The sequence below is a fragment of the Meles meles genome, chromosome 6, assembly GCF_922984935.1.
Source record: "Meles meles chromosome 6, mMelMel3.1 paternal haplotype, whole genome shotgun sequence".
In the NCBI taxonomy this organism is placed as follows: domain Eukaryota; kingdom Metazoa; phylum Chordata; class Mammalia; order Carnivora; family Mustelidae; genus Meles; species Meles meles.
This window is the reverse complement of record NC_060071.1, coordinates 48,859,693-48,885,722: the sequence shown is the minus strand read 5'-3', so window position 1 is coordinate 48,885,722 and position 26,030 is coordinate 48,859,693. Positions and strand designations below refer to the sequence as shown.

General features: G+C 47.3%; 2 protein-coding genes across 5 annotated transcripts in view; one reads left to right on the top strand and one right to left on the bottom strand.

The window, feature by feature from the left end:
• The first annotated feature begins 942 nt into the window (after nucleotides 1-942).
• OAZ2 (ornithine decarboxylase antizyme 2) lies at nucleotides 943-20,157 on the top strand. The gene is given in 7 exon segments (XM_046007817.1): nucleotides 943-1,045; nucleotides 3,571-3,673; nucleotides 16,188-16,263; nucleotides 16,265-16,345; nucleotides 17,596-17,771; nucleotides 18,570-18,655; nucleotides 18,910-20,157. Coding segments are annotated over 7 exon segments (756 nt in total). The 3' UTR covers nucleotides 19,041-20,157.
• Nucleotides 20,158-21,536: 1,379 nt separating this feature from the next.
• Nucleotides 21,537-26,030, bottom strand: part of ZNF609 (zinc finger protein 609) — a 231,450-nt gene continuing 226,956 nt past the window's right edge. For all 4 annotated transcript variants that reach the window (XM_046008422.1, XM_046008418.1, XM_046008419.1 and 1 more), the window contains one exon: nucleotides 21,537-25,886. The gene's annotated coding sequence lies outside the window, so the exon portion shown is untranslated. The remainder of the gene's footprint in view (nucleotides 25,887-26,030) is intronic.

Below are 26,030 nucleotides of genomic sequence, written 5' to 3'. Positions count from 1 at the left end.
TTTTGCTTTAGCAAAGGCACTGGAGAGGCGGATGGTAAATTCATCCAGAGTAGGGGTCTTTACAGGCCAGCACATGTGGAGGAGAGAAGGCAAGAGAATGGTTATAGTAATGGATGATGGAAATGAAGGTAAGAAGGAACATGAAAAGTGAGTCTAATGAGTAGTGAGACATTAGTGAGGTCAAAGAATTGTCGAGGGAGACTTAACTAAGGAAAAGGTTGTGGTTGGAGAGTCTCCATATTTTTTTTTAAGATTTTATTTATTTGACAGACAGATCACAAGTAGGCAAAGAGGCAGGCAGAGAAAGAGGGGGAAGCAGGCTCCCTGCCGAGCAGAGAGCCCGATGTGGGACTGGATCCCAGGACCCTGAGATCATGACCCGAGCCAAAGGCAGAGTCTAAACCCACTGAGCCACCCAGGCACCCAGGAGAGTCTCCATATTGGAAGTAGAATGACTTTTAGTGAAGACAAAGTTGAGGGTATGACCACAGGAGTGGACAGCTGCTGTGGAGCATGAAAAATATTGCTGGGGATGAGGTGGTCAGGGAAGTGTTGGAGAGGCCATCTCACATTGATGTGGAGTTCACCACATACAACAAAATATAGGGTAGACAGAGAAGCAGTGAGCCAAGAGCTAAATGATGGGCTGTGAGCGACCAGGACGTTCACTGATACCATCAACCAAGATGGTATGGTCCAGATGGTGAAGCTTCAAAGGAACAGGGGTTTTGTAGGAGGAGTGGGGGAAGCACTGGTTTAGGAATGGCGTTTGCGGTTGGAAAGAAATATATTTACCCACTTGCTGACTCTGAGGTACAGGAGAATAAGAGGAAAATAACATTCACTTAAGAGGGCTGCCAAAGACTCCGTGAACTTAGGGGGAGGCAAAGTTCCAGGTGAGGCAAGGAGTTGAAGGCAGCATCCTGAGAAAAGTCTGAGGATATGGAAGAATTTGCTGCTCACATGTTGCAGAGGGCACGGAGGAAGGCGGTGGCTGAGGGCAGGGAGCTGGGAGCATCTCGCCAGTGGGAGCACGAGGATGGAGGTGATATTGAATGAGAAGGAACTCAGACCTGTGGTGATGGCTGAGGTAAGTAGGGATAGGGGAATGACGGGATACAATGCTGGCCAGAACTTTCTGTATTGATGGAAAATCTGCACTCTAAACACTAGCCACATGTAGCTTTTACACACGTGAAATGTGAATGGGATTGAGAGGCTAAATTTTTAGCCTTATCATTCTAATTAATTCAAGTTTAAATAGCCACATGTGGCTAGTGGCTCTCATATTGGACAGCAGAAGGTGGCTTGCCATTTTTGGGACATTTTCACTTGCTGGTCAGGGGGTTGTCAGGATTTCCACTCTGCCAAATAGCAAGGTGTAGCAGAGACCTTCTTGTTCTTCTATCATGCAAATCCAGACAAAGCACAGGATCAGGCAACTTTGGGGTCCAAATTCTTTTTTAGCTTTTTTAAAGATTTTATTTATTTATTTGTCAGAGAGCACAAGCAAGAGAGCACAAGCAGGGGGAGTGGCAGGCAGATGGAGAAGCAGGAGGAAGGAGTCTGATGTGGGACTCGATCCCAGGACTCTGGGATCATGACCTAAGCTGAAGGCAGACACTTAATTGACTGAGCCACCCAGGTGCCTTGGGGTCCAGATTCTAACTCTACCACTCACCAGCTTTGAATTGGAGCAAGTAAATTAACTTGCTTGGTAGGTATAGGGCTTTAGTAAATATTAGTGGGCAGAATCTCCCTGAGGTTTTCTTTCAGCTGTGGAATGGGAGTGGGAACTGTGGGCAAAAATTAGTGCTTTAGCATTATATTCAATAATAGTCCTTGTTATTGACATAATGATCTTAATATTTGCTGATTCATCAAAAACTGTCCTTCAGGCCAAAAGGTTGCTTGTCCAGGGATGGGTTGGCAGACATGGGCCATCCCAGTTTCCTTTGAGTTCCAGGTCTCTTGGATTACAAGATGGGGTAGGTCAGGAATGAGTTTGATTGTTCAGTTCTGCTATGTCCTGGCGTAAGAACATTCCTGACCTGAACTTGGGAGTGTAGGTAGGGATAGCCAAGGGGCCAAGTTTGGGGATCTAAAGTGAGCCGTGGTATTGGAGCCTCTAGTATCATCTGGGCATTTTTTTTTTTTTAAACTTCATTTATTTGAGAGAGAGTGCGAGAGTGAGTGTTGAGTGTGTGTGGTTGGGGTTGGGGGGACAGAGGGAGAGAGAGAAGCAGACTCTCTGCTGAGCAGGACCCCAGGATCATGACCTGAGCTGAAGGCAGACACTTATCCCACTGAACCACCCAGGCACCCCATGTGGGCAGTTCTGGTATCATTTACCACTTTTATTTTTCCTGAAAAAGCCTGTGTTTCATAGCTCCAACCTTTCTTCCATCCCTGCATCGCCATCACCTAAAAACCAAAAACATGTTTTTTGTGAAGTAGAATAATGGTGTCCTTATATTCTAATGGGAGACATTTGTGATTTGGGGCTGTAATGAGCTAGGAGTCATAGTGACCTCTGATTTGGAGTGATTGTGATCATCCTTTCTGTGAAGCCAGTCATAATTCCCTAGTTATTATCTCTGTGGTCTATCTCTGATTGAACATTTACATCCCTCAGCCTCTTAGTGTCTCTCCCTCTGACTAGATTGTGACATCTGAGGCAGGAATTTTGCCTAATTGATCATTGAATATTCCTGGACTCTAGCACAAGTCTGGAGTATATAGTAAGTAGCTGCTCAATAATTATTCGTTGAATAAGTGAATGAATGGGATTTGAGGTGATGGCACCCCACTGTGAGCTAAGATAATGTGACCTCTTTTGTTTGTGGTCTGGATGGACTGTGAACAGATTGTGTTGAGGTGCCTATGTCTGGTGTACAATGACCATGATCTGAGAGGTCTGTGCAGTGACTGCGACCTGTTGTCACTGACCTGTGATAAGGACCAGCAGGGATAGTGAACGGAGGTGACTGTGAACCTTGCATGATTGTGATCTCAAGCGGCTGTGAACAAGTTAGCCATGGTGCCTTCCACAGTTGCCGTCAGGTGACTGTGATCCTGACCCACAGAGATTTGGCTTCAGATGACCACCAGACAGGGTCAGACCTTGTTCATTTACCCGAGATGACTTTCAGGTGCAGAAACTGTTGATCTCAGCTGGCAGCTGAAGATTATTGATCTGCATTATGAGCTGAGGTAACTGAGATCTGTGAACCTGGGCTCAGTCTGGGAATGGCGCTAATATGTGTGTACTACTCTTAGATTTGATTTTGTTTTGTATAATAAAATATCCTCCCAGGGCCTACAAATGACACACCTCTGCTTGGCTCCATGCAAAAGAGGTGTAGGGACGACAACTAGGTTGGGTCAATGTTCAGAAAACTCTACTTGAAATACAACGCATCTTCGTGCGGCTCACTTAAAACCACCGCAACGACCACAGCCACCCGCAAAGGCCGATTCTCTTCCAGACCGCTGCCCCACCCCCTCTACAACCTCTGGTGCGCCTGCGCGGAGGCGGGGCTGGGCTTTGCCCTTTGTTGTGGGCCCCAGTTTCCCAGGACACCGTGCGGCGCTGGGGTGGGGCTATGCAGATGAGGCACCGGGGGCGGGGCGGTTGCGGCGGCGTCGGCGGCGTCGGCGGCGGCCGGGGAGGGTCAGTTGGAGGCAGGCGCTCGCTGAGGCAGGAGGAGGGCTCTGGGCCCGCGGCCTGACAGGGACTTAGCCCGCAGAGATCGGCCCCGCGCGCGCGACCCCACACCCACCCTCTCATCCACCTACCCACTCCCTGCGCCGCCTCCTCCCACCCTGAGCAGAGCCGCCGAGGATGATAAACACCCAGGACAGGTAACGGCCCGGCCCAGGCTCCCCGCCCCCATCCTCTCCTCATCTGCTCCAGAGGGCCTTCCCTAACCCCCGGCCGGCTCCAGCCCCCACAGCGGGGGCCTATCCTCCCCGCCACTGGGTCCCTTCCCCACTTCAGCCACCCCAGTCCGAGTCCCCAGCCCCGCATCGGGGCCTTCTTCCGCCCTTTAGCCCCCTCCCTCCAGCCCGGCCCATCCCCCTCATCCGGGCCTCCTGCTCCCGCAAAGCCCCCACTCAAACCAGGACCCAGTCTTCCAATCAAGTCCCGGTTTCCTTTAAGTCCCGTTGGACGGTGCCCCTTTCCCCAAACGGGTCTTTTCCCTCATTCAGGTTCCCCAGATTATTTCCCATTTTCCCCGAGTCTTTCTTCCTCTCCCCTTTAAGTCACTTAACCCTTCCCTTTGAATCTTTTTCCTTGAAACTGCATCCTCCAACCAAACCCCTCTCATCACTGCCGCCCCTCCCCCCGTCAGTCTCCAACCTTCAGCTCTCAGCTGGACTCATTACCCTTCCCCCTTCCCTTCCCCCGTTTTCTCAGGCCTAATAGTTTTTACCGTGATGCCCAGCCGTCCCTTTGGTCCTTTACTCCTGCTTCATCTTTTCCCATCTTTCCTCCTTCGACACCCCTTTCCCAGTTAGGCCTCGTTCTCTCTGTCTCCCAACCTTCTTCCTTTTATTTCTCAAACACTTTGGACTTGATTCCTATTCGCTATCCTGTTCCCCTAGTGGGGTTTCCCCAACACTCTTTTGAACACGGCCAACCTCTAAACATTTTCTCTCAGTTGGAACTCCTCTTTACTCTTATTTTTCCCTTCTTAATTGAATCCCATCTTTAGATCTTTAGATCCAGAACTGAGCTCACCCTGCTTCTACCGAAGGTCTATTCTCTTTCCCTGTACTTCCCTCTCTTTCCCAGTGCCTCTGTTCTGAACAGGCCCTCTGTTCTGGATACTGGGCCTTTGCAAGTTTCCTTCCTCAAAACCTGACCCCAGTCTTCCCCATTAATTGGAGAGAAAGGCTACACATCTTTCTGAAACAGTACCATTGGTTTTCTAAACTTGCCTCCTCCATACTTCCTGCTGTCCCAACTAGGCAGAATTGATCACTCAGCTTTCCTCTCTGTACCTTTCTTCTTTTTCCCAAGGCAGCTCTTGTTGTCATGCCACTCTTCTTTAAACATATCTGGTATTTCTGCCCCAGACTCTGTGAAACTGTTCCATAATCCTGATTTCTCATAATTTTTAACCCTAGTTGCTTTTTCTACATCAGAATAGCTTCCATGTACAATTTGGGTCTAATTTTCTTCCTAATTCTGCCCCCCCCCCCCCCACTTGTTGCTGTCCCTTCCAAAATAAGCCTGAAGCTCATTTAGTTCTCCACACCAGACCCTTTGTCCCCAAATTTGGCCTTCTGGCCTCTGTTCCACATTTGGGCCTCATTGTTTTGCAAGCAGATCTGTTCCCTGCACATTCTCCTTAAATTGTGTCCTGGTCTGTCCAAAGCTGGACTGTAGTTCCTTTTACAAACGTATCCTTCCTTATTGCTTTTTTCCCCCATGGAGTTCTACAAGGTTCCTCTCAAACTTGGGCTCCCTTCTCTGTAAGCTGGTATCTAATTGCCATTTCTCAGTCCTTTAGCAGCACCATCCTTAAATATTCCAGCTGGATTTTTAGCTTTTCTTATATCTCAGTGTTTCTCAACCTTGGCTGCACATTTGGAAAATCAACCACCTGGACCCCACCTTGAAAGATCTGGAGTAATTGGCCTAGGGTGGGGCCTGGTTATTAGTATGTATTTTTAAACCTCCCTGGGTAATTCTTTGTAATGTGCAGTCAGGGCTAAGAACCAGTGCCTTCTTCCCCCTGCCCTCCTAACCCCCTCAAGACCTTTCCCATCATATTTCTTTAGTGTCAGCTCTTTGTCTACCAAAAAGGGCCTTGTTTCCTTCAGGGATTTCTTCGCCATTCTCAGGTACTGTCCAGAAAAATCCAGGGTACCCACAACAGCCTCTTTAAGTTCTCCTACCTTGTGTTACTCTGTTCTCAGCCATTAGCCATTTTCATTTTCAGACTCTTACCTAGCCCCCACACCTTTCTTCTTCCCTGTTTACAGAAAGCAAATTCACTCCTTGTTTTCTGTTTTTTTTATGGTTGTATTTGACCCATTAACCCCACTTTTCAACATTTCTACATCTACAAAGCCCATTCTGTTTTCCTTTTCTGAGATTATCAATGTCCATGTCCCTTTGCAGTCCCTGCTTTTATTACATCTTCTCTGCCCAGCCCCTCTGGAGCTGAGGAGGTGGAGGTGGATATATACTTGGATGGCGCTGGATGCCCAAGGTGTTGCTTGTGGTAAAGCTGTGTGTGATGAGGATAAGACAGCAGGTATGAGAGGGCAGGGTGAAGTGCAGGGGTGGAGGGAAGCAAAGGAACCTACAGGAAAATCCACAAAAAAGGGTATATGAGATGGGTTTTCTTTTCTGTTCAATGTTTTTGTCTCCACAGTGGGGTTTGGAAGGTGGGGTGGTCTCAGGAAGCATTGTCAAGTCCTCTGGACTGAGGTGGTTTGGTGCCAAATCCTTTACAGGAACTTGGAACCAACATGTAAAGGGTCTTCATGGACTATGAGATTGTGAGACCTGAGTTCTAGTTCGGGCTTAGCTAGTGTGCTTCCATGTAAAAAGGAGGGGGTTGGGTTCGCTTAATATAAGATTCCTTCCAGCTTCCTAAGTGGCAAAACAGGCTTGCTTGTCTCCAGGGCCCTTTCTTAGTGTGTTGGTAATTTGAGGGGCTTGGCTTATGAATGGCAGGTGGAGGGAGGAGCCAGCTGGCCTGCCAGGGCCTGGGCAGGAGCAAGGCCTTGGCCTGGGGGTGGGGTGGGGTGGTGTGTGCAGGGTGTCTGGTTTCTTTGCATTATGGCAATCCTGTTTCCATAACATGTTTGCCAGCCTCCTCTGGCCTGCCCCTAACTTTCTAAAAGGATCGTGGTAGAGCCCTAACTAGGGATTCTGATAAGAGCCGGTTTTTCTTCCCAGTCTGTGTGCTTGGTGTTCTGTATCCGTAGAGGGGAGAGGGAGCAGGCTGGGAGTTTAGCTCTCAGTAGGTGGGGGATGGGCTCTCTAGCTTCCCTGGCTCCAGTGAAATACCCAAGAGGTGGAGGCTTGGTTTCCTGGAAGAAATAGTTGCAGAGGAGCTGGTAGTATGTTTTGAAAACAAAGCTCTTCTTTCCAGTTTTGTTCTGATTAGTACCTCCACATTGTCAAAATTCTTGATGGTGGGGTAGGGAAGACAACACAGGAGCAAACACCTTTATTATGGTTTTTGAACATGAGGCTTAAATCCAAGGAAATCAGACTTCATGGCTTTTCTCTCCCTGGATTCATGGGGGCAGGAAGATAGTCTCTGTCTCTGGCCGGCTTATAGTACCTTGTGACAGTACGTTATGTGGCAAAGAGCTTGCCCTGGCTTTATATCTGTTTATAATCAATCTTTGATGGGCTTTGAGAAGCATTTGGTTCCTCAGGTGTTTCCTCTTAGTGGACAGAGCACATGAGCACATCAGAGCTACCCTGAGTATCTTCACAGAATGGTTCCCTGGTGATGGAATTTTTCTTCCCACAAAGATATGGTTGTAGTTATTCCTTATTTATTGGCACAGTGGCTTGTTGGGTGTGGGATAATAGGGTGAGCAAGTTTTCCTACAATACATCTTCAAGGTCATTCCACAGAGAGAGACAGACTTTTGGTATAGTTGGGAATCCCCCCATATTGGAGGTATGCTTCAGAAACTGTGGACTAATAATAGTAATTCCTCACTCTGCCAAGAAATCTAAATTTAGCTTCAGAGCTGCTCAGAAATATAAAAAGGGGGACTGAGGAGTAGGGTAGAGGATGTTACATATGTGCATTTCTTAAAAAAAAAAAAAAAGGTAATTCATCCTTTTTCAAAGGAGTGTGCGGTGTTGATTCAAGTTGGTGCCATGACTCGGAAGGCTGTGAAGCCTGATTGAAAGCTACCAGAAATAGCTAAGTTGGTGAGCAAGAATTTGTCGCTTGACGTGAACAAAACAGGTAGTTTTCTGTTAGCAGCAGAATAAAATGCTTTGTAGAAGATAAGCTTTAAGAAAATTTCCTAGGCCTCTGATACTCTATTAACAATGAAGTCATTCTGTCCTGGGAAAGGAGGCTGGCACTGGGTGATGAGTTTACTATGCAAGCTAGATCAAGGTACTTAAAATGTGAAATTAAAGTCTAATTTTAAACCATGAGTACCTTACTATCCCCCATCTCTGTAGCATATGTGGTTATACGTACCTTTGGCAGAAGATGTACCAATGAGTTGTGCAGTAAGATAAGCAGACCTCAGAAGCAGATATTCTAGCTGCTACCACAAGTGTGTTTCTTGTGGAGAATCAACCAAAACCCAGTTTTGCTTTCAGTCTGTGATTCAGAGTGGTGATGTCATTTTCTTTATAATTGTGCTTAGCAAGTAGACTCCCTTTGGCACACAGAACAGCCCTAGTGAAATGACTTATGCCTGGCATCTGACCAGGATCCTTTTCTCATATGGGAAGGGAATTGGCAGCTGGAAATCAACCTCCAAGGTTCCACTAGACTGGAGGTGGCCATCACCTACCTTTCTTCCTCTTCCTTCTTAGCTAAATGTGATGGCACCCCTGGATTATTGGTTCCTCTGTTCATAGGGATTAGTCATCAGAGACCTTTCTAGTCTCAGTAAAAGCATCCTGTGTGAGGGAAGTCCAGGCCTAGAGAGTGTTCTTTGAGATAGAGCCTGGGACGGGAATGGATCAGAAGAGACTGAAAGAGGGAAATACATGTAGAATGCTTGGAAATGTGGTTTTTATGTCTTTTTACTTGATACCACAAGGTAGGTAATACCAAGGCTATCTGACCCTCCCCTGACAGGTAATGGAAACCAGAGAGAAAGGGTGCAAGCTCAGGCCACTGATTCAAGTGAAATGTGATCAAAAGTATATCAAGGAGAAAATGAATTCACATATTTGTTAGATATAGCTGAATGGAAGTTAGCCACAGAATTACATTAAATCTCTATGTAGCAGGCCGTCCCCCGCTTTGAGCACACTAAATTTAAAAATCAAAACTGACATAAAGTCAACTGAAAGTGATTCTTTAACAGGAGATCCTTTCCTTTATCAAGAGATTTAAAGGTACTTCCTTTAAATAGTAAGCAGCCTAGAGATTTAAAAATAGGATTTGAATTATAAAAGTTTGATTTACCAGCAACATTCCCCAGGAATACATCTGCTGCATACACTGTCTGTAGCCAGTGTATGAAATTTTAACTTGCTAAGGACGTTCCAGGCAGCAGTTTCACAGAATGCCTTAAATTAGAGGCAGCAGGTTGTGATCTGTCGGTAGCACTCGTATGTATCCTGAGGAGTGTTTCCAGGGGCATGTCTGATAACAGCTGAGAAAATAAAAGGCACTAACAGATAAGGCTCTAATCTCCCATCTCTCTTCTGAACTGACTTGGATATTTGACACCCTCATTTCCGGCATGGTATATATTTTTTCTTCTGCAAAAGCAAGACCAGCCCAGGTGCATGTTGGGTTCAGTCTGATAAATTTGATTCTTCCTAATGAGCCTGATCTTTTCACGCTCTAGATCAAGCTTCTTAAATCATTTTTTTGGTGGTAAAGATTAAACCATGCCTGCCCCCCAGTGGAGTGAGCAGGATGTGAGGAAGGAATGGAAAAAGCTGGGCATTGGAGCCAGTAGAAACATAACTGAATATGAAACCTAATCTGGTTTGGATCTTGCGACAGAAGGACCTGTGTTGAGAAGCCACTCTCACTATGCAAAAGTTCCTGTAAGATTCTCCTGAGATTGGTGGTGTATTTTGTCACGATACCATTTTGAAGACTAAAGTCAATAAAATAACAGAAGGCTATTCTTTTTTTATTTTTTATGTATTTATTTTTCTTACTTTTAAGTAATCTCTGCACCAGTGTGGGGCTGGAACTCATGACCCTGAGATCAAGAATCACATCCTGTACTGACTGCGCTCGCCAGGTGCCTTGTTCTTTTTTTAGTTGAAAAAATAACTGACATGTTGCATTAGTTTCAGGCATACAACATAGTGTGATTTGGTATTTATATGCATTACAAAATGGTACCACGTGTCACCATACAAAGTTGTTATAGTATTATTGACTGTGTCACACATTACGGATCTTATTTATTTTGTGAAAGGAGGATTGTACCTTTTTTTTTTTTTTTTTTTTTTTTTTTTCAGATTTTTTTTATTTATTTGACAGATAGAGATCACAAGTAGGGAGAGAGGCAGGCAGAGAGAGAGGAGGAAGCAGGCTCCCTGCCAAGCAGAGAGCCCGATGCGGGGCTCAATCCCAGGACCCTGGGATCATGACCTGAGCGAAAGGCAGAGGCTTTAACCCACTGAGCCACCCAGGCGCCCCAGGATTGTACCTCTTAATCCTCTTCACCTATTTCATCCTCTGGCAACCATCAGTTTGTTCTCTGTATCTGTAAGTCTGTTTCTGTTTTGTTTTGTTCCTTTAGATTCTACACATAAATGAAATTGTAAGGTACTGGTTTTTCTTTCTCTGACTTATTTCACTTAGCATAATGCCCTCTAGGTTTATCCATGTTCTCACAAATGGCAAAATTTTTCTTTCTTTTTTTTTTAATGGCCAGGTAGTATACCATCATGTATATATACCACATCCTTATCTGTTCCTATACGGATGGACAGTTAAGTTGCTTCTGTATCTTGGCTGCCATAAATAATGCTGTGATGAACATAAGGGTGTGTATATTTTCTTGAATTAGTGTTTTCATATAAATACCTAGAAGTGGAATTGCTGGAGCGTATGGTAGTTCTATTTTTAATTGTTTGAGGAACCTCCATACTGTTTCCCACAGTGGCTGCACCATTTGCATTCCCACCAGTAGTGCACAAGGGTTCCTTTTTCCCCACATCCTCACCAACACTCCTTATTTCTTTCCTTTCCTTTTTTTTTTTTTAAGGCGGGGGGGGGGGGGGGAAGGCGGAGGGAGAGTCTCGGGACCCAGTATCATGACCCTGAGATCATGATGTGAGCCGAAATCAAGAGTTGGCTGCTCAACTGACTGAGCAGAAATAACAACACTTGTTATTTCTTGTCATTTTGGTACTAACTATTGTGACAGGTATGAGGTGATGTATCGCTGTGGTTTTGATTTGCATTTCCTTGATGATTGAGTGATGTTGAGCATCTTCTCACATGTCTGTAGGCTATTTGTATGTCTTCTCTGACATAAATCATAATGACAAATGTCTGTTGAGATCCTCTGCCCATTTTTTTTTTTAAAGATTTTTTATTCATTTATTTGACAGAAATCACAAGAGAGGCAGGCAGAGAGAGAGGAAGGGAAGCAGGCTCTCCGCCGAGCAGAGAGCCCGATGTGGGACTCGATCCCAGGACCCTGAGATCATGACCTGAGCTGAAGGCAGCGGCTTAACCCACTGAGCCACCCAGGCGCCCTGCCCATTTTTTTTTTTAAAGATTTATTTATTTTAGAGAGCATGAAAGGGGGTGGGAGCAGAGGGAAAGGGAGAGAAATCCTCAAGTAGACTTGCTGCTGAGTGGAGAGCCCAGTGCGGGCAGGGCTTGATCCTAGGACCTTGAGATCATGACCTGAGCTGAAATCAGGAGTCGGATGCTCAGCCAACTGAGCCACCCAGGTGCCCCTCCTCTGCCCATTTTTTTAATCAAATTGTTTTTTGATACTGAGTTGTATGAGTTGTTCATTTTTTGTTTTTTTAGGTTTTATTTTTTTAATCTCTGCACCCACCGTGGAGCTTAAACTGAATGACCCTGAGATCAAGAGTCACATGGTCTGCCAACTGAGCCAGCCAGGCCCCCTTGTATGAGTTCTTTATGTATTGTGGATATTAATCCCTTATTGGATATATCATTTGCAAGTATCTTCTTCCATTCATTTGGTTGCCTTTTTGTTCAGTTTCCTTTATAAGCTTTTTAGTTCTGATGGCCCCATTTGTTTGTTTTTGGTTTTGTTTTCCTTGCCTAAGGACAAAGATTTAAAAAAAAAAAAAGTGCTAAGACCGATGAAGTGCTTACTGCTGTTTTCTAGGTGTTTTATGGTTTCAGGTTTTACATTTAAGTCTTTAAAACAATTTTTTTTTTTAAAGATTTTATTCATTCATTTGACAGAGAGAGAGAGATCACAAGTAGGCAGAGAGGCAGGCAGAGAGAGATGGGGGAGAAGCAGGCTCCCCGCTGAGCAGAGAGCTAGATGCAGGACTTGATCCCAAGACCCTGAGATCATGACCCGAGCCGAACGAAGGGCGAGGCTTAACCCACTGAGCCACCCAGGTGCCCTACATTTAAGTCTTTAATCTTGAATTTGGTTTTTTGTATGGCATGAGAAAGTGGTTCAGTTTTATTCTTTTGGATATAGCGGTCCAGTCTTTTCATGCAGCTGTCTTTCTCCATTTTATATGCTTGCCTCCTTGCCTCCTTTGTCATAAATTAATGGAACATAGGTGTATGGGTTTATTTCTGGGCTCTCTGTTATATTCCATTGATCTGTGTGTCTGTGCCAATACCGTACTGTTGTGAATACTATAACTTTGTAGTTTATTTTAAAATCCGTTGGGACGCCTGGGTTGCTCAGTCAGTTAAAATCTGAGAGTGTGATACCTTCAGCTTTGTTGTTGTTTCTCAAGATTGCTTTGGCTATTTGAGGTCTTTTGTGGCACCATACAAACTTTAGGATTCTTTGTTCTAGTTCTGTGAAAAATGCCATTGGTGTTTTGGTAGGGATTGCACTGAGTCTTTAGATTGCTTTGGGTAGTATGGACGTAACAGTATTCTTCCAGTTCATGTCATGGTGTATCTTTGCATTTGTATCTTCAGTTTCTTTCATCAGTGTCTTACAGTTTTCAGAGTACAGGTTTTTTTGTGGGGTTTTTTTTTTTTTTTTTTACTTCCTTGGTTCAGTGTAGTCCTGTGTGTTCTCTTTCTCTTTTTTAATGGAATTGTAAATGGGATTGTTAATTTCTTTCTAGTAGTTTGTTATTAGTGTATATAAATGCAACAGATTTCTGTAAGTTGATTTTGTATCCTACAACCTTATTAAGTTGATTTATTCTTAGAGGTTTTTGGTGGAGCTGTTGAGGTTTTCTATATATAGTAGCATGTCATCTACAAATAGTGACAAGGTGCCTTGTATTTATTTTTCTTGCCTGATTACTGTTCATGCCCCTTAATTTCATTAACCGCCCCGTTTGTACCCATCTCCCTGTCCTCCTCACTTCAGAAATGACAGGTTTTTTGAAAGAGAAGCAGTTGCCATTCACAGCAAATAATGAAAAGCAGATCCATTATGATGGACGATGAAGATAATTGTTGATTGTGATCTCCAGTCTACTATGTTTATCCTAAACCCTAGCTTAGGGACCTGGAAGTGGATCCCAGGGTGGGTACCCAAACCCCCTCCAGCCTTAGTCATGCACTTGCTCTTGTGCAGACTTTGTTGGGGAGGAGGAATTTCCGGGATCCTTGTGATTAAGAGTGAGAAAGCAAATGATTTGTTACTATGGAATAGACTTCTTAAATTTACTTCTAGAGGAGAGAGCACATGGGTTAGTGCTGGACACAGGGCAGGCCCTAGAGATTATTTCCAGGAAGACAAAGGGGATTCTGGAAAAAAAAAAAGAAAGAAAGAAAGAAAGAAAAAATCCACCTTACTCTTATCTTCCCAGTAGTTTGGCCTCATTGCTTGCTATTTGCCAGGAAAAATTAGCTCAGAATGAAGATGGTGATTGGAATGCCCATCAGGTTAAATGTAGTTCTCTCATCCAAAGACCAGGGAGGAATAATTTCCTTGGAAGTAGTAGTCTGAGGTTAGCACCAGAATTCTAGAACTGCAGGAGCCTGGTTGTTTTGGGAACTCATGCAGTTTGGTATACAAGGCTATATTTCATCTGTCTACCCCAGAGAAGTCTCTCCAGTTCTTGGATAGCTCCACTGACCAATACATTGCAAGCCAGCTTTCTTCAGTGGCCCAGCCTTCCTGATGTTTCTGCAAGAATCTCAACAGAGGTCCAAAGTGCTCACTAGGGAATGGAAACAGAACCATACTGTCTGTAGGGGATGTATATATCTTTGCTTGGGGAGGTCCCCCTTTTTCTTAATTTTTTTTTTGTCCCGGCACTATTATTCTGTCCCTTAACACATTAGAACACGGGGATGATAATAGTTTATTGTCCCTAGTAGCAAATAAGTCCCTCCTTGAAAACAACGTAGTCCTCAGTCATGCCCCTTTTGCTGAGGCTAGAATGGGGGAGATGAGGATGGCCTGAGGCTTTCCAGAGGAGGCAGAAGGCGGTGCGTGTGTATTGTTGCTGGTATCGATGCTGCGTGCAGTCAGGCCCTCTGACACTGCCCTGGAAACTCTCATCTCCCAATGAAATGTCTTTCTTTTTTTTTTTTTTAAAGGACTTATTTATTTGAGAGAGAGTGTGTGTGTGCGCACGCGCATGCATGAGCGTGAACTGGGGAAGGGGCAGAGGGAGAGAGAGTCTTGGCAGACTCCCTGCTGAGTATGGAACCTGACGTGGGGCTTGAGCTCAGGATTCTGAGATCATGACCTAAGGTGAAATCAAGAATCAGATGCTTAACCGACTGAGCGACCCAGGCACCCTGCAATGAAATTTCTAAGTGTAATTTCAGGCCCCTGGTTGAAATCCTTGAGAGAAAGAGGAGCCGAGCTAGAGCAGTGATGGGTTTGGACTTCCATCTCAGCTGGAACGCTGACACAGGTCTCTTAGTACTGAGGATCTTAGCTGGAAGCCCCTTTGGTTATTGTACCACTGTGGGTTCAGTTTTATCACTCTGAGCCCAACTGAAGAACTCGAATCTGGCATGCCATGCCACATAAAGAGTGTGAAGAATGGTGCCTTGGATTGTATTACAGCTAGCTCTCAGGAAAAAAAAAAAAGCCGTGATTTATGTCATTTGCTCATTTCTGTGGTGTAAATATTTCTCCTATGGCCCATTTAAGCTACCAATGTGACATTAAACACACAGTTGGGAAGATAAGGACAGAGTCGTGGGAGCGGGCTCTAGCACGTCCCTACACTGTCCTTCCATATGTTATCCATTACATTCCAGCTGCCTGGAGGCTGGGGTGTTGGGGTCATGAGACAGGCCTGTTGCTGACTCGTGGTGTACATGCACAGACCGCCGACTTCTTTCCCTGCTTCACTTGCTGTTGGTCTCTGAGGTGGCCTACAGCTCAATCCAGTGAACAGATCAGTCAGATTCAGAGGCGGCAGTGGAGCCGATTTGGAGCCCTGTTGGTCCACCTGAAAATCATGGTGGCAGTAAGGGCAGTAAGGGCACACACCTACCTGGAGGTGACAAGGGAGCTTCTTTAGGAGCTTTTCACCCTCTGTAATCCATCTGATTATTGGCTTCCTTACTTAGGTCCCAGCAAACATTCCTTCTCCCTGATACACATGCGCCTGATGTCTATTCTCAGCACATCAGTTATTACCTAAACTCCCGTGCCCAGGTCAGATTCTAGCAAAGAAGGGCAAGGAAGCCTGACATATGCTGGCATACCAGGGACAAACTCAGACCATAATACTCTGTTCCATAGTGTATCTCTTCTCTGAGAGCCAAATCCCAGGATTTAATTCAGTTCTTGACCCTGGAGAGATCTGGGTTATGGATTTCTTGTCTAAGTCTTTTGTTTAGATTGGGGAGGAAGCCATGATTGGAAAAATGGCCTTGGGAGTTCCTCAGGGACATGGTACCCAGCCCATGTGATCTCTTGAGGCCCATATGCCTCTCCAGCTGGAAGTGACTGTAGGTTTTGAGATTGCCGCATAGTTTGTTGAAGTACTGTTAGAATAAGGAGGGGACTGGGGGACAGGGTGCTAAAGCCTTGAAGGCAAGCCAGGATCTGGTTCCTCTCAGGGTCTGCCAGTGTCACAGAGATTTGTTTGAGGTCGAGCAGGTGCTGCTCTGGTCAGATGTGTCCCGCTGGACTCCCTCTGCTCTCTGCAGGGTGGTGGGTGTGCTTGAAGGGCACAGACGTAGGTCTGAAAGCTGAAGCCGAAAGGATAGGCGGGCAGTGGTGTAGCTTTAGAGCATTTGTTTTGGGAGAGCCAGGGGAGAGGTTGGAGTGGGGTGTTGTGTTAAATGTGTGTGTGTGTGTGTGTGTGTGTGTGTGTGAGAGAAATTTTTAAGTCTTGGTGTTTACTGTCTCACCTTTTCTGTCTTTTGCAGTAGTATTTTGCCTTTGAGTAACTGTCCCCAGCTCCAGTGCTGCAGGCACATTGTTCCGGGGCCTCTGTGGTGCTCCTGATGCCCCTCACCCACTGTCGAAGATCCCCGGTGGGCGAGGGGGCGGCAGGGATCCTTCTCTCTCAGCTCTAATATATAAGGTAAGGAGGACTGTGGGGTGGAAGGCCTGGAGCAGAGCTGAGGGTCCACTCAGCACCGCTTAAGGGCAATAATTGCCTTCTTGAATCTTCTTTTAGGCCAGGCCAGTAGGGGAATCGGGAAGGACTCTTTCAACTGAGGCTGCTCTGTGGCTTTTGGGGAGTACTGGGAACAGATCAGCATTAAGCGAACGCTGCCATCTTCTTAGCTTGGTGGTCAGCACTTAAGTGCTAGTTCAGGGTCCTGAGTGGGAAGGAGAATGATGAATGGGAGGGTTGCAAGAACACTTTTTGGTGTGACTCTTCATTTTCTCTTGAAGTACCAAGGGCCAGGAGGAGCAGTTTTCCATGACTGTTAGACATTCTGATTTCCATCCCTTAATGGCCTGGTTGGGGGCAGGCTGGGTAGTGTAGTGGGGGTGCGGGGCAGAAGGGGCTTTGCATCTCCATCATCTGACATCAGGCAGCATAGGCTAGATCCCAGGAGCTTTAGAGAATGCTAGCCATCTGCCCTAGGAATGATCTGGGCCGGGGCAGCCAGTCGTTTGCTGCCCTTTAATCTCCTGTGAGGCCCAGAAGTTGGCTTAGCTTCTCCCCAAGATTGGGGAGCAGGGTACCACCCAAGGGTGGCAGGGTGGCTGAGGTTTGGTCTCTTGAGGTTGTGCCCAGGGGAGACAACATGGACCTGTAGTCTACCTGGAAGCAGGCTTTGTTGAGCTGGGCCCTAGCCAAGCCCTCACATATATCCTCATTTGTTTCTAATGCTTCTCTTTCAGAGAGAGAAGGGAAAGAATTTGGTGTTGGGGAACACACATGGGTTGAGTCAGGGAGGCCTGGTTTGAATCTCAGCTCTGCCATTTACTAGCTACGGAGCCTTGGGACAGTTGCTTAATTGTTCTGGGCCCCTAGTGCCTCAGACTTAATACGGGGGTATTAGTAACTGCCTCAGATGCTTCTGGTGGTGACTGAAAAGTGGGAAAGCACCTTGCTCAGTACTTGGCATCTAGTGGACACTTGGTGATTATTTCCTTTCCCATCATGCTGACTTGTAGCTGTCATCAGCTTGTCTTTGTGCCTGATGAGTGACGGATGGCTTCATTTAGCCAGCATGCAGCTCTACATTTTCAGTGTGTCCTTTGTCCCGTACTGCCCTGAGATTGGCCCCAGAGGACTCCCAGGATCACCTAGGTTAGGGAGCCTGTGATGTGGCCAGAGCAGTAGTGACCTTGTCCTCTGACCTGATCTCCTCCCAGGACGAGAAGCTCACTGTGACCCAGGACCTCCCTGTGAATGATGGAAAACCTCACATTGTCCACTTCCAGTATGAGGTCACCGAGGTGAAAGTCTCTTCCTGGGATGCAGTCCTGTCCAGCCAGAGCCTGTTTGTAGAAATCCCAGATGGATTATTAGCTGATGGGAGCAAAGAAGGGTAAGGAGCAGGTGCTGGGGAAGGGGAAGGAGGGCCCATTCCAGAGAAGGGCATATGCTTGTTGGGGCCAACAGATGAACAGTGTCTGCCTTCTTCCCTAGCTCTAGGTTTCCCAAGCAGATACCAATTTGTGACAGTTTTATTTTTAGCCAGTAAAACAGGCCTGCCATAGGTTATAATTAAAGGAGATCATTATCACATTAACCAAATCCCTGTCATTTAATCAACCCATGGTTCATTATTCTCAGCAGACATTAAATCCCCCTTGAGCTGCCATACAATGATGTGGTTCAGAAGGGCAGGAAGCTCTGAGCTACAGTGGGATTTCATTGGATTGGGCCAGGCCCTCCAAGGCAGCCAAGCGTGTAAGGAGTAGTCCTCAAGGCAGAGTTCTTTTGAGTTGCCCCTTTCTTCTGAGGAAATCCTTTACGGCAGTGTCCGGGCCCAGAGTCTGTGCCAGTGGCCGTGGTCATCAAACTGGGCAATTTTGGAAAACCCCTGAAGAACCAGGTTCTCTTCCCAGGCCCCATATGATCCTGTGAACTGCATTAGTGGAGCTGGTTCGTATTAATTTCAGATGAAGAACCCTTATTCCAGGAAGAGAGAGCTCAGTAACATTTTTCTTTGGGATCGTGGCTTTTTTCTGAACTCAGGGCTCTTGAAATGGGAAGCTTCTCTCTGGAGGTTCCCTATTTATAAGCTGGCTGTAAGCCTCAGAGAAGGCTTTTTTGACGGAGGGTGGGAGGGAAGTCTAGAGAGGTAGTAATGGGCTTGAGTGGTTTTCTTTGCTTCTGGCAGATTGTTAGCACTGCTAGAGTTTGCTGAAGAGAAGATGAAAGTGAACTACGTCTTCATCTGCTTCAGGAAGGGCCGAGAAGACAGAGGTGAGGAATCAAAGTAGCCTAAAACCTACTGCCCAGACAGCGGGGAAGTAGTGAGGGGGAAAGGGGCCCCCTGTTCAGTGAAGTAGGGCTCTTGAGTTTGCCATATAAACCCTGGGAAGTCATAGGGGTGGGAGTGCCTGAAGGGTCTTTAGTAAAGACGTAGTACTTATTTATTCAATCTTTGTTTTTTGTTTTCCCTTGATTTGAACCTGCCCTTGTGTTTCTTACCAGAATCCTTTTTGCACTCTCTGCAGCTCCACTCCTGAAGACCTTCAGCTTCTTGGGCTTTGAGATTGTGCGTCCAGGCCATCCCTGTGTTCCCTCTCGGCCAGATGTGATGTTCATGGTTTACCCCCTGGACCAGAACTTGTCTGATGAGGACTAATGGTCATAGAGGATGCTTTGCCCAAGAGCCACAGTGGGGGAAGAGGGGAAGTTAGGCAGCCCTGGGACAGAGGAGGGGGCTCCTTGCTGTCTAGGGAAGGACGCTGAGGGGCTCAGGGTGAGGGTTGCCTATTGTGTTCTTGGAGTTGACTCATTGAAATTGTTTTCCATAAAGAACAGTATAAACATATTATTCACATGTAATCACCAATAGTAAATGAAGATGTTTATGAACTGGCATTAGAAGCTTTTTAAACTGCGCTGTGTGATGTGCTCTATCTAGCCTAGGGGAGGACATTGCCTAGAGGGGGAGGGACTATCTGGGTCCAGGGGCAAGGCCTGGAGGGCTGGTGGGCAGCACTGTCAGGTTCCCCTGCTGTTGGGCTTTCTTTTTCGGTTTTTAAGACTTGTGTATTTTCTTTCCTTGCTTCCTTTCAACCCAGACACTCCTGAGTATAGGCTTTTCGGCCCCTGGATGGTGTCTTTGTTTTTCGACACTCCACCTGGGCTCCTCTGTGTGCATTTGTGTCTGGCCTGGAGAAACCAGGTCTGACCCCCTCCTTCTTTACAGCTTAATGTTTTTCTGGCATTTGGTTAAGCTGGCTTAATCTGTTTAATGTTATCAGTGCATTTTAAATGGGGGCATTGAAGTTCACTCCCACCACCAGGGCTTTCTTTGGGGTGCCTGGGCCTTAAAAACACTAGCCAAACTCCCAATTCTCAAACCACAGCCAGTTCTTGTTCCTGGCTGCAGGCCCAGGCCCCAGGGTGTCTCCTTCCTAGGGTCACAGAGAGGAAGAGGAATAGCAACTCAGGGCCTGGGGGTCGTGTGGGAATCTGTTCTTAGGGACCGGATGCCTCTGCCTGGCTGAGTATAGTGCTGACTGCCCCTCCTCTCTCTTTCTCAACAGGTTCTGAGTAGGGCCTGAGCCCCTGCCCCATAAGGCTTAGGGGTGGGAATGAGGGTGTAGAAGTGGCCTGCCCTTTTCTGTTTTCACCGAACAGCTTGTTCTAAGCGGGGAGGAAGGGGAAGAGATCTAGATTGGGTGAGAGGGGGGTGGGGGTGTCAGGGAGGCAAGTGTGTTGTGTTACTGTGTCAATAAACTGATTTAAAGTTGTGGTTGGTCTGTTTTTCATTCCTGTACCAGGACCAGCTTTCTACCACTCCTATTGAGTCTAGAGCCTAACGTAGCAGGGTGTGATATGCGCGTCTCCGGACAAAAGCTGTGGTGCGTCAGGACAGACAAACCGGCTGAAGCCTCTGGGGCCACATTACACTGCAAAATACGGTTGCTAGGAGTCTGGGACAAATTGCCAGTAACCCCTAGAGAGGTAGGTACACATCAGCTTCGTCCAAAGAAAGCTGTCCCCAGGATCCAAGCCGTTCACAGTGTTGCCTTTTGTACAGAAGGCTGGGTCCTGAAACGGAGTTGACTTTTGCATGGAGCTGCCTGGCATTCTTATTCCTGGAGGTGTTTGAAGGAAACAGCACACACCTTCCCTAGGACGGTGTGGCTGCCATTCCCCTTGTACCACCAGGCTGACTGATAAGCTTCCAGTGGCCCTGTAGGGAGCTAGGATTATTATTTTTTTTTTAGACTAGACTCCACACTCAACATGGGGCTTGAACTCACAACCTGAGATCAAGAACTGCATGTTGGGTCATGCTTGGGTCAGCCAGATGCCCCTTAAAGTCTCCTTTTTAATTTCTTAGGTGCTTACAGTAGCATTTTCCCCCTTTTGCTTCTGTTTTCCCAAGTGCTGGGCAGGTTCTTTTTCTACAGCTTTGGAATGATCCACTGTTGAGCTGTGGCTGTCCTTAGTTTTTGAGTCTTTAGTCCATTTTCACAGTATCCTGTGTGGAGCTTACTTGTGTTTTCACACTAGGCCATGTTACTAAAAGTGAGTGTAACACCTCTACCTTCCACGATATTAGAAGTTCTGGACCTAGACATTCAGCTGGAACAGGAAGGACTCAAAGACATCCTTCACCAAGGAGATAATCCCTACAGGCAGCATAAAGGGAGGGACTGGAAAACAGTCACTACTGTGAGACACCTACTGTAGAGGGCCACGTGAACGTGGACAATGGCCAAGTTAACGTAGACAGTGTAAACTCAAGCCCAGAGAATCTAGAAGACTGGGATAAAGAACCAAGACAAAAGGCAGCCCTTTACTAGTCCTTCATTCAAATAAGCAGAGGGGACAGGAAACATGCCTGAGTTTCTGCTGCCATCTGCTGGTAGATCCCCTTCAATACAACTAGAGGTAGAAGGGCAGAATTGGAAAACCCGGTGCTCTGTTAAGATGTCCCTTTCAAAAAAATTTTGCCAGATTAAGACCACCAGCAGGGAAGAAATCTGGTACCCAAAAGTTGCACTCCAATTAAAAAGGTAACTTGGTATATTTTGAGGGGTTGATGGACAAGGAGGATATGTGAAAGGCAAACTAAGTCTAAATTTAAGAACAGGGACATTAAAAACTTTATTTAATAAATACAACAAATAATTTAAAAATATACTTCAATTCCAAAGCCAATTAAGAAAAGGAAGTAGAGAAAGGGGAAAAAAGGGGGAGCAGATTAGAGGAAAAAGAGAAAGTTCAAGAGACAGAACAATGGTTTGGTTGGGCTGTTGTGTCAGAATGTACTACCCTTTAAAATTCTGATCAAATGCTCTTGACTCCTAAACCCTTAGCCCTTGTTCTGATGGGGTAGCCACAGGAGTCTACCAGCCAGGAATGATTCTCTGGGCTCTGGATCAGAGCACTCTGGAGGCTAGAATCGGCAGGGGGAATGTTAGGGGGCAGTTGCTTGCTTACTCCTAAAAACCATCTGTTCTAACCCCCAGGTAAGTTTAAGTAGTGCAAACTCTTAAGTGGAGAGCTCCTAGCTGCATAGTTTCACGAGTGAGTGTCCAAAGCCCGGGCCTTCGGGAGCCAGGACCCAGGGTACCGAGGGATCTGAAGCCACTTTGGTGAATGGGATCGAAGGGGGAAGACAGGAGAGACCAGGGCAGAGGAGCAAGCCACTGGCTAAGCCAGTGGCCAAGCCGGAAAACACGGCTGGGCAAGAAAGGGCTGCAGGGCAGGTAGTCTGGACACTGGATTCAACAGTTTGCCATCAGCCAGGGAAGGTGGAGCTGAGGATGCATATAGAGCAGAACCAGGAAGATCAGGAAAGCTGAGGGAAAACAGAAGAGTGGGGAGGAAGGAGGAGGCAGCTCAGCAGCAAACTCCAGGAGAAATAACCAGCAGCCCTCACAGATTTGTGATTGTCTCTTAAAAAGATTTATTTTCTCTTCTTGCCTGAATGTACAAAGGCAAAAAGAGTACAGTTTGTATATATATATATTTATATATATATATATATAAAAAACAAGGAACTTGGTAATGTACACTTTACAGAAGGGAAGAATCAGGAAGACTGAAATTAAATCCAACAGAGCAATGCCAATGGAACAAAAGCTATGAACAGCAACACTGCCCCTCCAGCCCGGGCCTCCAGCTCGCCCCAACCTGCTCCCAATTTGGGGGGGGCTGAGCACCAAGGCAAGCGGGTGGGCTGGGGCAAGAGGGGCTGGGGGCGGGGCCTGGGAGGGGCTTGATTCCAGGAGGGGCCCATGGCAGAAGATCATCGGAAAGCTTCCTGGGATGCCCTAGTAGTAAAACAAATGACAAAGGCCCAGAATTATGGGGCCAACTAGCTGCCCAGTTGAATCACAGGGGCAGGAGAGTAGACACTGGGATGGTGACAGAGTACACAATATAATAAGCGACATGGGTGACCTCAAAGCCCGCGTACAGTAACTCTAGCCCTTCTACAGTCTCACCCTCCCAACCCCCAAGCCACATCCTCTCACCCTCGCCCCGGAGCCTGGAGAGAAGATTCAAGAATCACCATTTCATTTCATGGGGTGCCCTCTTAACCCTTCTGCATGTGGTCTTTTGACCTGGAAACGTGTGGAAGGGACGAGGTAAGAGAAGGGAGCTTCATACATGTATACATACATGTACAGGCAGGGAAGGGGGATGAAGGAAACCTTAAATGAGGAAGGAGATGTGAGCCCTGAAGAGCAGCTCTCCAAGCCATGACTGTCCCGGCTGGGGGTGAGGCTCCTGCCTTCTAGCTTCTTGGGTGGAGCCCTGACAAACGAGGTCTTGGAAGAGGCCTGGGCAGGGGTGGCTCACAGTGAGCCTTGGTCTGGGTGTCATGGCCCTTAACAGCACACTTTGCCAGCCTCTGCTCATGGGGCGGGGTCAGGGGATCCTTGCTGAGGATCTCATCTCTCTGAACAGGTCACAGGTACCCCCACCCACGGGCCGCCTCGCCATAGAGAGCGGCTGGAAGTAGACAGCAGGTCCCTCCCCAGCACTGGTCAAGGATCTGTTTCCTCTGCTGCTGCTTCGGGTTGTAAGACTGGACCTGGTGAGGAGAGGGGCCTGGGGAAAAGGCAGTGCTATTCTGCCATTGTTGCTCCCACCTGCTCTTCTGGGCAACTCAGCTCCTACTCTTCTCCAGAGGCTTGATACATGAGGATCAGAGAGCCAAAGTGTTTTTTAAGGAAAAGGAAAAGCTGTCCCCTTCTGCAGACCCCAAGACTGCCCTGCTAATACAGAAGTTCCTCTTCTCTGTTATAGAACAAAGTGTAAAGGGCAGGAATGTGGGGCCAGACCTGCCCAACGGGAAAGAAAATTATTCCCAACAGTTTCTTTACAATATGTACAGAGCACGCTGTAAGCCAGCGCCACAGATACAAAACACACAATATTTAAAAACAAACAGGAACAGAGATGGGCACTTGGCTCCACCCCACAGGAGCCTGGCAGGGCAGCATCAGGCTGAAATTCAGAGTCATCCTCCTGGTGGGGTTGACTCAGGTTAGGTGGGGTGAAGGCGTCCAAAGAAACTACTTCCATGGATAAAAGGGAAGTCAGTGCCCCAGTGCCCAGAGCACTGCCCACCGGGTGAGCAGGAGGCAGAGGGAATGATGGGGGCGAGGGAGGCTGCTTAGGCGCCTGCTAAGTGGTCTAAAACAGTGGGTTTTGAGAGAGGGCTCAGAACCCAACTTCAATAAAAACAATGACATGAAAACCCAGAGGAAAGGTCTATAGGTCAGAGGGGATCCTCTTAAGCAAATGACCCCAAGCCATTCAGAGTAGGGCTCTGGGGTTCTTGGCAAGCAGCCTCTGCCGGGCATTGTGCTTACTGTCCTCTACCTCCCTGCCCCAAATGGAGTCAGAGCCAAGTCCTTGCTCTTAAAGGGTCGCTTTGGCACTCTGGTCACAAACACCCCTCTCAAGCCTAGGCTGGTGTGTGTCAGTCTTTCTCAATCCAGAAGGTCAAGGCAAGATAGCCAGGGGGAATAAAGGGATGATACCTCAAAAGCAAAAAGAGCTAAAGCTTCCCCTAGGCTGGGGAAGAAGTGACTCCAATACAGCTGCCACATCCTCGTCCCTTTCCCAGGGCAGAGAGCATAAAGCCGGACTGGGAGACTGCACTTCCGAGGGGAGCAGAGAAATGTCCGCTGCCTCATAGCACAGCTCCACTGAGTACACTCTGTGGTTCTGAGGAGTAATGGCTTGGATGTGTTATCCCAGGGTGTAAGGAACACCTACCTTCCCACGGCCAGTGGCCCCTAAAACAAAAACGTGTGTTACAAAGAAACACAGCTTATATTGGCACACACGGGGTTATAGACTGAGCTATATAAAAGTCGTGTACTTGTATACAGAGCAATTGGGCCGTATATATTTGGGGCCCTAAATGAGGATACTCAGGTGGCTGAATGGATAGGACATCTCTAAGAACTGCTGGGTGCTCCCAGGGCCTGCCTCCTGGGCCTTGCCCTAAGGTGACCTGGCAGACTCCAAAGCTCCCCATGCTGGGGGGAATACTATTTTACCTGCCTGAGTCTTAAGAGCCAAGCACTGGAAAAGAAAAGGAGCGATCAGCATGGGGATCCCCCTGGGAAAGGCACCAAGGGGTCAGGAGGAAAGAGAGACAAGGACAAAGAGTTGGGGGCTAGGAAGCAGCAGGACTTCGTGGGGATGCAGGTTCTGTTTCACAGACTCCATTCATGCTCCAGCTCCAGCTTACTCCCAGTATCCCTGGGGAGCCCTGTGCTGGTGTTGGGACCCCGGCCCTCTGCCTGACAGGCAGCCCAAGGCCACGGTGGGGCAGATGCCTTGGTCTTCCTTTCCAGGCTAGGCTCTGAGCATTTATATGTGCTCACATGAGAGGGCAGAAGTCTTCGTGTTTGAAGACCCTGTTTTCACAAGTACAGAGAAAACAGCCCCCGATTTCTTTCCTGAGATTCTAATTCCTCCACATGCTGCCAGTTCCCAGGGCCCAAACTGCTGGGGAGATGCAGGAATCTGGTGATTGTGGTAATGACGGTGAGAGGGGTATGGCTGCTGTGCTGTCTTCAGACCTTACCCAGTGCTCGGGAGTCCCTCCCTGGGGGTGTGGGTGAGGGTGTTGGCACTGCTCCGGCAGCTGACCAGGGTCTTGGGGGAACAGAGCAGTGACTTCTCTGGGCTGAGGCCATGTTCCCCTGGTTCCTCCCCGTGCCTTCATCTCCACATGGGCCACAATAGTCATGACCATGGCCGAGAGAATAAATATTTTTGCTAAGTACCAGCTCTCCAGCTCCTGAGGAAGAGGGAGGGTCGGGGAGTCCGGGGATCTGGTGGAGGTGAGATAGCCAAGGGTCTGCCTTCGGTCATGGTAGGAACGGCAAACAAGATGATCAACACCATTTAACTGATGTCTGAATGGCATCTCCGGCACCTCCTTGGGTGAGCCAGTCCGGGCCCGTGAAGCTGACTTTATCCGGGCACTTGGTGTCTGTAAGGGAAACATGGACAGATAACCAGGCACTCAGCCTGCTGGTATAATAACCACCAGGTGGCGCTCCGACAAAACTAACTGCAGGGGAGGCCAGTCCTGGCCCCCCTGGGGACACTGGTGTTGGGCAGCTCTTGTTGGACT